At 43.0% G+C, this 13,563-nt stretch overlaps 2 protein-coding genes across 5 annotated transcripts in view; one reads left to right on the top strand and one right to left on the bottom strand.

Annotated features, from left to right (window-relative positions):
• Nucleotides 1-10,246, top strand: part of LOC137435515 (glycogen phosphorylase, muscle form) — a 47,192-nt gene extending 36,946 nt beyond the window's left edge. For both annotated transcript variants that reach the window (XM_068129378.2, XM_078784237.1), the window contains exons 12-20: nucleotides 117-231; nucleotides 2,123-2,224; nucleotides 2,924-3,071; nucleotides 5,151-5,209; nucleotides 5,305-5,446; nucleotides 7,409-7,616; nucleotides 7,949-8,083; nucleotides 9,469-9,535; nucleotides 9,610-10,246. In XM_068129378.2, the coding sequence (XP_067985479.2) occupies nucleotides 117-231; nucleotides 2,123-2,224; nucleotides 2,924-3,071; nucleotides 5,151-5,209; nucleotides 5,305-5,446; nucleotides 7,409-7,616; nucleotides 7,949-8,083; nucleotides 9,469-9,535; nucleotides 9,610-9,762 (1,129 nt within the window). In that variant the 3' untranslated portion in view covers nucleotides 9,763-10,246. The remainder of the gene's footprint in view (nucleotides 1-116; nucleotides 232-2,122; nucleotides 2,225-2,923; nucleotides 3,072-5,150; nucleotides 5,210-5,304; nucleotides 5,447-7,408; nucleotides 7,617-7,948; nucleotides 8,084-9,468; nucleotides 9,536-9,609) is intronic.
• A 19-nt stretch (nucleotides 10,247-10,265) lies between these two features.
• Nucleotides 10,266-13,563, bottom strand: part of ABHD12 (abhydrolase domain containing 12, lysophospholipase) — a 66,292-nt gene continuing 62,994 nt past the window's right edge. For all 3 annotated transcript variants that reach the window (XM_078784246.1, XM_078784248.1, XM_068129384.2), the window contains one exon: nucleotides 10,266-10,593. In XM_078784246.1, coding sequence (XP_078640372.1) covers nucleotides 10,575-10,593 — 19 coding nt within the window. In that variant the 3' untranslated portion in view covers nucleotides 10,266-10,574. The remainder of the gene's footprint in view (nucleotides 10,594-13,563) is intronic.

The raw sequence follows: 13,563 nt of genomic DNA, 5'->3' as shown, positions 1-13,563 counted from the left end.
ATTTATTTTGCTTACAAAAACTATTCTTTTAAATGTCACCTAGGTTTGCTGACGTCGGTGGGAGTTTGAAATTGTGATTTCCATGTGACCATGGTTTGTTTGTTGTGTCCACTCAGTTTCCGAGATTTTTGGGAACTCGATCCATCCAAGTTCCAAAACAAAACCAATGGCATCACTCCACGACGCTGGCTCGTCCTGTGCAACCCAGGCTTGGCTGACATTATTGCCGAAGTGAGTAGCTTCGAGTTTGTTTCCATTGGTATAAATAACCACATCCAGGCATTTTTCTGGTATTGTATCATGATGTGCAATACGATTGCTTAACCTCGCATGTAAAATCTCGTGAAATTGCATCTGTGGGAGAAAATAAAAGCCGAAAAAAATAAATAAATAAATAAACAAAACATATAATCTTCACTGTTCTTCCAGAAGGACTGGGGTGGCAAGTTTTCCAATTAATTATTGTAATCAGCCTTTGGTTGAGCTCTGATCGCTAGAGCTCCGAGGTGCTATTATCAGGTATGACCTGTCCTGGAGAGGTCACGTCTCTAAGTGGGCCGACGTGTCAATTTTCTGCAGAGCCAAGTCTTTCCATAAATCTTCCTCAGATTTTATAACGTTGTGCCAGGCCTTCATGTATGTAATTTGTCATATAAATGGCTCCTATCTGTGCACTGGTGCTGCTGCTTTCCAACTTGCACCACTTTGGGCCGTGGAATCTAAGGTCCTCTCTCAATAGCATCTCATGACAGGAGGCTATTTCAGGTTCTTCTTCCTCTTCTTGCTGATCACAGGCAAGTTTGCCCTCACTGTTTTTTTATTTTTTTATTTTATAAATGAGCTCATTTCTGGTTTCCCTCCTCCTGCCCTTTCAACTCTCTACACAATAAACAGGTTATACGCATTTGATCAGAAACCCTTGTTACCCTCCCCAAGCCCAAACTTAATGGTCAACTCCTTTCATTCATCCCCCTCTCTCCTTGTCTGTGGAACTTTTTTTCCTTCATCTGTTGATGCGGCACCCTGCCCTCTAGGATTTAGTTTTGTGACCCACCATCACTCGTCACTCCATAGTCTTTTACAATGAATCTTACCTCTGAGTTTCACTACACATTGAGACCCTGGAGTTGGGGTGAACAATGGTGGCAATACGATATATATATATATATATATATATATATATATATATATATAAAATATATATATATATATATTTTCTGTTTGTTCTCGTTGTAAAAGCACCTGCTCTTCTTTTCTATTTTTATGCCATCACAGCCAAATCCCCAAGGCATGATATGTTTTCGTGTTGTCCATCCATGTGTCCGTTATCGGTCTTGTTAACACGATAACTTGTGAACCACTGCAGGGATTTTGACCAAATTTGTGAAAAGTATGGACTGTAATAAAAAGATGAAGTGGTTTAATTGATTTCAATAGGTCAACGGTCATGTGCTCTTTGAAAATCGCTTTTCAAACCATACCTGGAGTTGGAAGCATTTGACGAAGCCTCCTGGCGGTGGGTTGGCTCCCGGTGGTGGGTTGGCTCCCTGGCTCCCGGCGGTGGGTTGGCTCGTTGGCTCCCAGCTGTGGGTTGGCTCCCGGCGGTGGGTTGGCTCCCGGCGTTGGGTTGGCTCGTTGGCTCCCGGCGTTGGGTTGGCTCGTTGGCTCCCGGCGGTGGGTTGGCTCGTTGGCTCCCGGCTGTGGGTTGGCTCCCTGGCTCCCGGCGGTGGGTTGGCTCCCGGCTGTGGGTTGGCTCGTTGGCTCCCGGCGGTGGGTTGGCTCGTTGGCTCCCGGCGGTGGGTTGGCTCGTTGGCTCCCGACGGTGGGTTGGCTCGTTGGCTCCCGGCGGTGGGTTGGCTCGTTGGCTCCTGGCGGTAGGTGGGCTCGTTGACTCACATTCTACTTTCGTGGATCTATCGACATATTTGCCAAATTTCATTTTCTAAGGAAAAAAAGATTTTTATTCATGCTTTTAATTATGCCCTGAATTTGCTCTTGCAGAAAGCCTGATATGTGACATTAACCCTGTGGTTTGTAAAGTGAAATGACTTAAATCCTGTCAGTTGATAACTAACCCATATATGTTCATGCGGCCTGTCCCTATAATGTTCCTATAATTCAGCGCATTGGAGAGGGTTTCATTCGTGATCTGAGCCAGCTGAGGCAGCTGGAGAAGCACGTCAATGAAGACGCGTTCATCCGTGATGTGGCCAAGGTCAAGCAGGTATGGTTAACGGTTTGCTTATACAATTTCTTTATAGACTTCACGTGTCATTATAGAACGGTATCACCTTGCCATTTTTTTTTTTTTTTTTGCACACCACCCCTTTTTTATTCCATATTTTATTCCCCTATTTTTTATTCATCGCCAGGCACCGAAGGGTGCTTGGTGATGACTCGCGCTGAAAGGGAGTACTCGGTTTTTCACTTGGGTTGTTTGTTTTCGTTCTTTTTCTTGTTCGATTGTTTTCTTGTTTCTCCGGGTGATATTTCAGCCGTCCTTTGAACTAGGAAGTTGAAATTTCGGCACAATAGTGAGCAAGTGCTTTGGCAAAAATAGAATTTTTGGTTTTTTGATTAATTAATTAGCTACTTAATTATTATCGATTAATTAAGTACTTATTTATTTCCTTTCTCATCTGGGCAATATCTCAGGCATCTTTTGAGCTAGGAAGCTGATATTTGGACATGACAATGACCAAATGATTAGTAGCCAATTAATAATTTAATTATTTTACGAATATTTTTTATTTATTTTAATTACGTGATCAATCAATTATTGTACACCTCTCCCTCCCAATGCTGTATCTTTGTGCTGCACGGCGGCAATGTCGCGCGCTGGAGAATCTGTTATTTATTTGGCATGGGGGGTGGGTGTGCTTTGAATGTGTCTGTACTTTGTTTTTTTGCTTATTTATTTTAGGAAAACAAGCAGAAATTTGCAGCCTACCTTGAGAAGCAATACAAAGTGAAAATCAATGCAGCATCAATCTTTGATGTGCAAGTGAAAAGGATCCACGAATATAAGAGGCAACTTCTAAACTGCCTACATGTCATCACCTACTACAACCGTACGTTACTCTTGCTTTCTTCTGCTGTTTGTTGTGGCAACATGACCTGTTGGCATTGTTGGGAATAGCCCAAGTTCATGACTGGAGATGATGGTGTTTGTCATTGTCTTCACCCCTTAGGTCAAAGTAATATTCAAACTGTATTTGCTTGCTTATTGGTGCAGTTTTCTTTCCCTTAGGTTTTCTTTGTTAAATTTAAAAAATCACACATTTATTTTTTATGTCAACTTATTTTTTGTGTTCCTGTTGGTAGAATTGGTAGAGTCTAAGATGTGGGCAGACAGGATGGCCTGGAGGTACGCACAATCAGCTCTGAGCTGTCTAGCTTGGGTTTGAATCCCGACCCAGGTATAAACTGTCATCCGTCCGAAGCACCTGCTCTTCTTTTCTATTTTTATGCCATCACAGCCAATTCCCAAAGGCATGATGTGTTTTCGTGTTGTCCGTCCATGTGTCCGTTATCGGTCTTGTTAACACGATAACGTGTGAACCACTGCAGGCATTTTGACCAAATTTGTGAAAAGTATGGACTAATAAAAAAGATGAAGTGGTATAATTGATTTCAATAGGTCAAAGGTCATGTGCTCTTTGAAAATCGCTTTTCAAACCATACCTGGAGTTGGAAGCATTTGACGAAGCCTCCTGACGGTGGGTTGGCTCGTGTGTCATCCGGTTTCATGTGTGCCATCCCTCGGATGGATGTTAAACTGCTGTCCTGTCTGCCCATATCAATTGTTGGATGTCAAAGACCCCACGGTGTTCTTCACGAAGACTAGGCAAGCTATCACCAGCACCATGAACATATTGCAAGTTCCTGCCCTAATTTTTCCTCGGAAGGCAATGGCAAAAACCACCCAATATAACCCTTGCCCCAGGAAGCTGCTTCGGTGGCAATGACACCAGAAGAGAAGACTAGTTGTGGATATTTTACACGCTTTAATTACATTATCTACTATAATGTGATATTAGTACTATTTGTCTCTAATTCATGAAAACTTCACACAGGTGGACACAACAAGTAATGGAATGAACGAATAGGAAAAAGAGGATAGGGATGTGCAGAAGAAACACAGTAACCTGCAAGTAGAGGATTAGGGTTAGCTGAAGTATGGTTTTTGTGGGATAGGATAGCAAATATTTTGGTTGTGGATGAGATGACTTGTGATAGTAGTGCAGCACCTGCTTAAAGTGCTGGTGAAAAGGGTGTGATTGGTGGGCAGTTACACTAACGGGAGGAAAGGGTGGAGGTGGGGGTCGGAATAAGCCTGGATTTGAGATTTCACCAGAAGAGGGTAACTGGAAGATCATCTTGGAGGAGTTTTGGAGAGTGAGAGAGGAGAGGCCGCTAACCTTATTTTATTTTTCTTTACCGGTAGAGGCTCATGGAAGAGCAAGGTAGAACTGATAGTGGGACAAACGTCAATGCAATTGATGAATAGGAAAAGAGGAAAGGGATGATGGAGGAAATGCAAAGTAGCAAGTAAGATGGTTGTCAGGAAAGGTTAACTGGGGGTAATATAGATCATGGAGAATGTTAAGAGATGTTGGTGCACTGCTTGCCTGAAGGCCTGGAGGGAATGGTGAGACAGAACAGTCTCTGGAAGGTGGTTCCACAGACTCTGCAATATGAGGGCAACAGGCCTTGTGGTGAGGCCTCATCGGAAATGCCAATAATATTGAGAGCTGTAGACTCGAAACTTTTAAGAGGTGTCACTTTTTTTTTTTTAATGGAGGGTTCCCACTCGGATTCATTTTTGAACGGAACGAAATTTTTGAAATGAAATTTTTGAATTTTGAAAAATACTTGTGGAATGGAACGATGCCTCCCCACGTGCTGTTCTCTGCTGTTGGGACCTCATCGGGCAAGTGTAGATGTGGGAACATTCACTTTGTGATCTGATTAAAAACGCGACAACAGGACAAACGGCGGAAGCTTGGAGGGTTGATAACCCTAACCCCACTCTGACCTTGTAATAAAACTTGCATGTGGAGGTGAATATGTAAAATTAATCGATTAACGATGAACAGAAATATGTTCCTTATAACCTGAGGTTTTTCCTTTTTTTTTTTTTTCCCCAGGAATAAGGAAGGAACCACAGAAGCACTTTGTGCCTCGGACTGTGATGATTGGTGGGAAGGTGAGCTGCCTGCGGCTTTTGACGAAAGTGACTTTTTGTCGTGGTAAATTTTAGTAATGGTGGTAAATATCCACGTCGTCGTCTGGTGTGCACAGGCCGCTCCTGGTTACCACATGGCTAAGATGATCATCAAGATAATTACAGCTGTGGGTGACGTGATCAACCACGATCCTGTCATTGGTGACCGTCTCAAATTCATCTTCTTGGAAAACTATAGGGTGTCTCTGGCTGAGAAAGGTGAGGCTGATGCCGATTTTGGAATACCATCATTCCCAATATTACTGTAGACCATGAACACCTGGACTTGGTCCGTCAAACATTATATATGATACGATAGGGCCAAAACAATATATAGCACATCTCAAAAAGCTAGATGGGTTTGGACAAAACTTGGTGGACAGGTTGGGTGTGTGACGAAGAAGAATTGATCAGATTTTTGTGAAGATCCGGGAATTTATTCTTCACCATTGACAGATGTGGCCAAAAACGATAAATAACACCATATTTCAAAAGGTTGTGGATGAGTTGGTTTGGTGACGAGAACAAGCCGATTCGATTTTGGTTCAGGTCTGAATCCAGATCCGGCTTATCAGTAGGATACAAAACGTAAACTGTTCACCCTGGCGGAGGTGTGCGCTCCGAGTGCCGTTCCAGTTTTTACTTGCAAAATCAAAGATTTTTCAAGTATATTGATTGGTCTTGTGCGTTATTCTGTCTGTCAATCACCTACACGTGACAATTTTAAACCGATCTTCACGAAACTTCACCAGATGGTAGAGTTGGTCATAAGGAAAAAGCCTCTAGATGTTGAGGTCAAAGGTCATCTTGAGGGCAAATTTCTAAAATCGTCATTTTTCATCTGATTGACATTTGAAAATTGAACAGCATTTGAATATTGTCACTGAATTGGGAAACCAACGAGTTCTTGGTCAAAAGGTCAACTCAAGGTCAAACTTCCAAAATTTCATCTGAAAAATTGTCAATTTTCATCCGATTGACTTGTCAGATTAAACAGCAATTACATAGTCTGAAAAAGCAATCACTGAATTAGGAAACCAACTATTTTAAGGCCAAAGGTCACCTCGAGGTCAATTTTTTTGGCAAATCAATTTACATCTGAACAATCAATCAATTTTATCATTGATCATTCATTGATCATTCAATCGATTTTAATCGGATTGACCCGAGTTTTAGGATTCTCAATTTTAATCTTAATGAAATGGACAATTTGATGTATCCATGGCAACTTTGTTTTGGGGGAAGGGGTGGATTTTGCAAGTATCATGCTCTGCATGACGTCTTATTTGTTCATTGTCTATTATTACCCTCGCCTGAGAAGAGGGAATTGCATTTGGGTCCGTTTGTTTGTCTGTCCGCACAGAATAAATATTATTTTGTTTGCAACCGTTGGTCTGATTGACAGGAAATTTTCACCATAGGTGCAACTCCACCGGTCATAATTATCATGAAAAAAATTCTACATCATAGGTCACGTGGTATGGCCGCCATCTTGGAAAACCCGAAAAACTTTGCACCTCTATCTCCGAAAGTGCTGCATCGAAAAAATTGACAGCTCATTGTAAAGAACTCTCCATGTGGAATAACATATGTTCATGTCATAGGTACCTCCGTTATGACGTCATAATTCAACAAGTATAAAACTTAATCTCGATAAATTGGTGGAGAAAAAAAAATAATGCATCGGTCACGTGGTTAGGCCGCCATCTTGAAAAAACCGAAAATTTGCACTTATATATCTCAAAGCGCTGCATAGAAAAAAAATTGATGGCTCATTGTAAATAACTCCATGTGGAATAACATATGTTAATGCCATAGGTGCCTCCATTATCCCATCATAATTTGACAAGTACAAAACTTCATCCGATAAAGATGAAATTTCTTGAGCATCATCTAGGAATAAATTTGTGGAGAAAAAATGGCCATCGGTCACGTGGTTGTCGCCATATTTGTTTTAACACAAAAGCCTTAAAAACCACTGAAAACACCCTGGTGAGGGTCTGCAATCTGATTGCTCTTTCTAGTTGTCCTTGTAATTCATCAAAGTACAAATGTCCAAGTCTGCTTGTGTGTGCATCTGTCTGCCCGCCCGTCTGTGCACCTGTGCTTGTCTGTTTCGTGCAAACAAACGCCACACTATGCCAATTTACAACAAACTCCTCACCTCTGCTCCCACACCAGTGGTTCCAGCTGCAGATCTTTCAGAGCAGATCTCCACAGCCGGAACAGAAGCCTCCGGAACGGGCAACATGAAGTTCATGCTGAACGGAGCCCTGACGATCGGCACCATGGATGGAGCGAACGTGGAAATGGCCGAAGAAGCGGGCGAGGAAAACCTCTTCATCTTTGGCATGCGCGTGGAGGATGTCGACGAGATGGATAAGACAGGGTACAACTGGCTAATTAAATCGGGTGATTTTATCCCTAACGCTCCCTCTACGTCTATTAAACACGCTGTCTACCGCTCCCTCTTTTTATATATTTTGTTTGTCTGTTTGTGAAATAAATGTTAGCTCTTTCACGAGCCTCGATTCTGTATCCAAAAAAAAAAAAAAAAACTGCACTGGGGGCTGGGAGGCCTTTTTTTCTCTAGGGTCATGTGCACATTTTGATACTATATAAGCTATATATAGACGGAGGAATATTTGGTAGGACATCCTATTGATGTGACCGTAAATTTAAGTCCGACTGCTTTGTCGTGATGTACGCTCTGCCACGCAGGTACAACGCTCAAGAATATTACGATCGAATCCCAGAGCTGAAGCAGGCGATTGATCAGTTGAGCAGTGGATACTTCTCTCCAAAGGATCCCAACCTCTTCAAGGATGTCGTCAACATGCTCATGCATCACGACAGGTGTGCATTTTCCTGAAATGTGGAATTGTATTGCAATTTGTATGGCTTGTATGATTACTACTACTAACTACTACGACTGTGCCAATTATTCTCACGCAATGGGATTGCTGGGTAAATGTTTTGGCCAAAGCCTTTCATGAACCACATGGCCCAGTCTGACATTCAACTGAAGTTTATTTTTTGCAGGAATTTGGAATTTCAGGATAGGCCAATAACTCAGACTCTTCACCAAAGCCCGTGGGATACTTAATGTTCACAAATGACCGGTGCTGACAGACAGGTCCTCCGGCTTGACATCCCTCCGCCGGATGGCTCGTGCATAGATTCTTCGCCCGGCCTGCGAAACACCAGGGCGTTAGTTTGTGGGTCAACATTTGAACTGTGGGTTGACATCTCAAAGGGGAGTTGATTGGCCAGCAAGTGTAACAAAAGAACGTCAGTAATTTATGCCAAGACTGCCAAATACAGCATTCCTCTCTCGACGGTACTTCATTTATTTATTTGCTTCTCCCCAACGTATGTAATTAATGCCCAATTTAATTAAGGATTAAACATGTTTGTGCAGTTGCTATATGTAAATATCAGTCGTAATTTCGATTGAATTGTTAAAATGTGGTTTTTCAATATTTGCTCCTTATCCCATGAGCCCACAATATTTGATATGAAATATCCCCCTCTACTCTTGCTCGTTCATACCACTCTTCTCTGACGTCCCACCCCCACCACCCAGAACCGGAATGTTAGAATGTTATGATGCGAGACTTGGACAGTTTATTTTTGTCCTGTTTGTGGAAAGAAAAGTAGTTTTGCTTACTTGGCATGCAAAGTAAATGTATATCGGCCCTCAAACAGCACTTATGAAAGAGTTTAAGATTCTACTTACCATTAACTTACCGAAATAATTTTGTGAGCATGAGTATTTGTGGAACTTGTCCCCTTAATCTCCCTTTGCAAACCATCAATGGCTATATTATTGGCCTCTTACATAGCTTCTGGTAATGCAGCAAATGGCTTCCGGGAGCCTCATTGGCTGTGGTTGCAGCGCCCCCTATAGGTCTTGGCAGATATTTGTAATTTGTTCATGGTGTCAGCGACAGCTCGCCGGGGCCTTCAACATCCACAAACTAATGCTGGCAGACCGGACGTCCATTTAACATCCGAGGCACGGCACACACACGATGAATGACCCTGTCTGAGACACTGGAACGACAGTTATAGCCGGGTTGGGATTCAAAACCAGACTAGACTGCTTGAAGGATAATCCAAGTACCTCTAGGCCAGACTTTCTGCCCATCTTACATGTGATCCTACACCTGAGGACATGGAATTTTTTTTTTATATGGGAACTCCTGTTATTGTTTGTAACAAAACCAACCTGTTTGCAGGTTCAAGGTCTTCGCCGATTATGAAGACTACATGTGCGCACAAGATAAAGCCAATCAGCTCTACAAGGTGAAAACCATTCCTTTACTGTAATTATTGATATTGGTAAAACGATTTGCTCATTATTTATTTTGTGTACATAGAATCCAAAGGAATGGACGAAAAAGGTCATCAAGAACATTGCTGGTTCGGGCAAGTTTTCCAGTGATCGTACCATTGCGGAATACGCAAAGGACATTTGGGGCGTGACCCCAAGCTTGGATAAACTTGCCGCTCCAAATGAGCCTCGTCAATGAGCACAGGAAGCCCACCATTGTTTCTCTCCACCCGCTACGTCCTTCCCAACATCCCTAGAGCCCACCTTCCTATGACCCCTCTTAACTTGCTTGCGGCACGAGGCGTAACGCAGTAAGGAAGGAGGTCTTTGGAGGTAGTTTAGAGCGATGCATTCTGCATGCTCTACCTGAGATCGCTTTAACACCAATCTCCAAATGGACCGTCGTACCTCCCACCTCGTGCCAATACTGGGCAATGTGCAACTTGTTTAACATGTGGATATCTCACCCTGCAACTGCTTGGTTACTTGGTCTGTGCTGTTTTGCTTTTCTGTACCCCATGACTAGAATTGACCCATTGTACGTACGTACGTATGTAAGCAGTAAGCACCCACATCACCTGCTATGCTGTATGTTCGGTGACATGCTCACGTGCACTGGCTTCTTGTGCAATTTAATTTGAGGCCCAAAAAAAAAAAAATGCAGAATTAAAAATGAAAACACATTTGGTTTCTTTTGAAATGTTCATGTTTTGAAGAGCTTGGGGCTTCGGTTACATCCAAGCATTTATTTCAAGTAGTGAAACCGCTCGTGTGAATAGGACAAAGTGCAGGCAATATGGCATTGGTTGTGACACACAATATTACATTCCACAATTCTAACCAATCTAAGGGAAGTGTGATTATGTACAAAGCGCAAAGTTACATTTCAGAGGATCCAGGACAAGCATACCAACAGGCATGCAATTTACAGCAGCAATCTCGAAGCATTTTGTTTGCAAATAGGTTAAGCTTTTCCATTCCAACTTGGAACTTGATGTGAGAGCTGAGGATTCAATGGGCAAAGAAACTCCTGTGGGAAGAAGAAGAAAATGGTATGGTTTTATCACTCAGGTGCATCTTACTTGCTGCACATTGTTTTAGAACAAGGATGATTGTAGGAGTAGTGGGGGGTAGGGAAAACAGGCAGAACATCTATTACTGAAAGATATTAGTGCCAATTGAAGAAGCATCACCGAGATTAAATGTAGCTGTTATAGACTAACAAATTGCACGGAGTGGGCTGACTATCATCTTGAGGTTGTAGTCAAGACTGATTTTGGGGAACCCACTTCCCCCCCCAACCCTCCCTGGGAGTCCCACCGATCCGAAAATGCAAGACCGAATGATCCTGCAGACCATCGAGTATAAGGTCTATCAGGTTTCAGAGCAATCTGTTGGTAAACAAGCATTGAGTACTGCGCTGCAATACATGTCCCCTACCAGCAGTCTATCGTCCGGAAAACTGTTGGGGAAATTAAAAAGGGTTATTCACCCACAGGTTCTGAATCGTTCCCAATCGCAAATTACCTCAGGACGGGCTCACCTGTGATTCGCACTCAGGACTTCGATTTATACACCTTTCAGACAGGTCAGCAGAAGCACGAGAAAATAAGTTGACAAATAACCTTTCGAGTCGCTAAATATCTAATTTATTCTATTTTCCAGTTCACGATCAATGATCGATGTGCATATATATGTTGCTCGGCTTGGCTCCGCCGCTTCCGAAAGCACGCGGTGTCATGCTGTTGACGTTCGCGAGACAAGGCTGAGGGTGTGTGGTGCGGCTTGATGAGAACTCGAATAAACAAGATATCCATTAAAAAAATTTTTTTTTCCCTTTAATTAACAATATCTGCCAAACCACGCACCCTATCGCTAATTCCAAAAGGACATTTTAGTAGACTGATATGCTGAACAGATAGGTGAAGTTTCCCCTCGATTGGATCAAAAATGAGGGAGGAGCTCGGTTTTAAAGGTTCATGCTTAAAAACGTCATAACTCAAACCATGTGACGCATGATGTCATGCTCGCTGACCTTTTTGTTCGTCATGGGGATGCGATTCTGCCTGCAAAGTTTGGCCTCTGTTCAGCCGTTGCAGAGAAAAAGGGGTTTTCTTGTTTTCACAAAAAACAATATGGCGGCCGAACCACGTGACCTGTGACGTCATAATTACCATTAAAATATTCTACAGACCGAGTCCCTCATATGGTGAAAATTTGATCTCAATCGGTCCAATTATTGCAGAGAATTTTTAAAGGAAATTAAAACTTAAAATGGCACTGAGTTAAGGATCATCAGAATTCCCAAAGTTCAAAGTGCCATAACTGTCAAAAATGATCGAAACGTCGTGAAGTTCGAACTTGATCTGTAACTTATCATGAGGAAACCAAGTGCCAAGTTTGAAAACATTAGTTTAAGAGTTTTTTTCTAAAGTCAGGAAAACTGTTCTTTGCGTGACGGACTGACGGATGGAGGGACGGCGTGCAAACCTATAGTCCCCTCCGGTGTACACCGGTAGGGGACTAATAAGGGATGACTGGAGGGAGATCTGAAGTTTCAGGGGCTAACCGAGTAAATTTTCCAAAGCATTTATTCACATTTTAAACCCAAGCAAGGACCCGCAAAAGCAGGGCACCACAACTTCTTCCGTAGACGTTAACGGCATGTCCAACTCATTACATTTACTACCTTGTTTTCAATATGAAAAGTGAATAATGTCGGTATCAGATCGAAGAATTTTTATTTTTAAGGAAATTTGCATTTGCATTAAATCCGGCCATGCAACAAACTATATTTTGAGATTATTTATAATTTTGATTTGTTATCCATCACAATATTCCCCCATCAACTGTCGCCAAGCGCACCTCTTTCTGGGTTTCCATGTTTTATTTTTATTTTTGATGCCTCTGCTCCCGATGGTGGCCAGAGGCATTGTTTCGGGTTTGCACGTCCGTCTGTATGGGCTAAACCTCGTTCTTCGCAACCACGTGTCCAATTGAGACTAAACTTTCAGGGTAGGAGTTACACCCATGCAGAATGTTTTTATGATAACTAACGTCATAGGTCAAGTTTTAGTGAATGTAATAACATCTGACCTTGAAATAAAACTAGAATTGCACGTCAAGATGGTAGCCATCTTGAATTAAACGCAAATAATAATAAATTCTCGGCAACCACCGAATGGAAAAATTTGAAACTTGGCACAGTCAATTACTCCCACTGGGGAACAAAAGCATGACAATGATGACCATAGGTGAAGTGGTATACCAGCCAAAAATGTTTTAATCAAATTCCTTATCCTAAAAATCTGAAATTGCATGCACATCTATAACCCATTTGTATTGAAATATTAAATTTGACATCGTAAGTTACATGGTTTGGCAGCCATATTGGAGTTAACCTAAAACCTTAAAAAAAAAACATCTCCCAAACCACCAAATTGATTTACTCGACTTTGTGTGTCATTGACTCGGCACGGCGATTAAAAGATGATCACAAAAACATAATTGGTCACATGGTGTGGCAGCCATATAGGATTGAAGGAAAATATGAAATAATTATATGTGAAACCGTTTACCCTATCGATGCGAAATTGTCCTTGCAAGCTTACCCTACCGATGCGGAATCAGAGGAGGGGAGAGTAGGGGGAGGGGAGAGTAGGGGGAGGTGAGGGAAGGGGAAAGATATACTACATATACATCATATGGGGGAGGTGGGGGTGGGGGGGGGAGGTGGGGGTGGGGGTGGGGGGGGGGGTGGGGGTGGGGGGGGGGAGGTGGGGGTGGGGGTGGGGGGGGGAGGTGGGGGTGGGGGTGGGGGGGGGGGAGGTTGGGGGGGGTGGGGGGGGAGGTGGGGGTGGGGGGGGGGGAGGTGGGGGTGGGGGGGGGGAGGTGGGGGTGGGGGGGGGAGGTGGGGGTGGGGGGGGGAGGTGGGGGTGGGGGTGGAGGGGGGAGGGAGGGTGGCTTTCATTGGCCCCTCCGTTTTGGGGGAGGGGGGAAG

Source organism: Myxine glutinosa, chromosome 9 (assembly GCF_964187855.1).
Source record: "Myxine glutinosa chromosome 9, kmMyxGlut1.1, whole genome shotgun sequence".
In the NCBI taxonomy this organism is placed as follows: domain Eukaryota; kingdom Metazoa; phylum Chordata; class Myxini; order Myxiniformes; family Myxinidae; genus Myxine; species Myxine glutinosa.
This window is presented reverse-complemented; position numbering and strand designations above follow the sequence as displayed.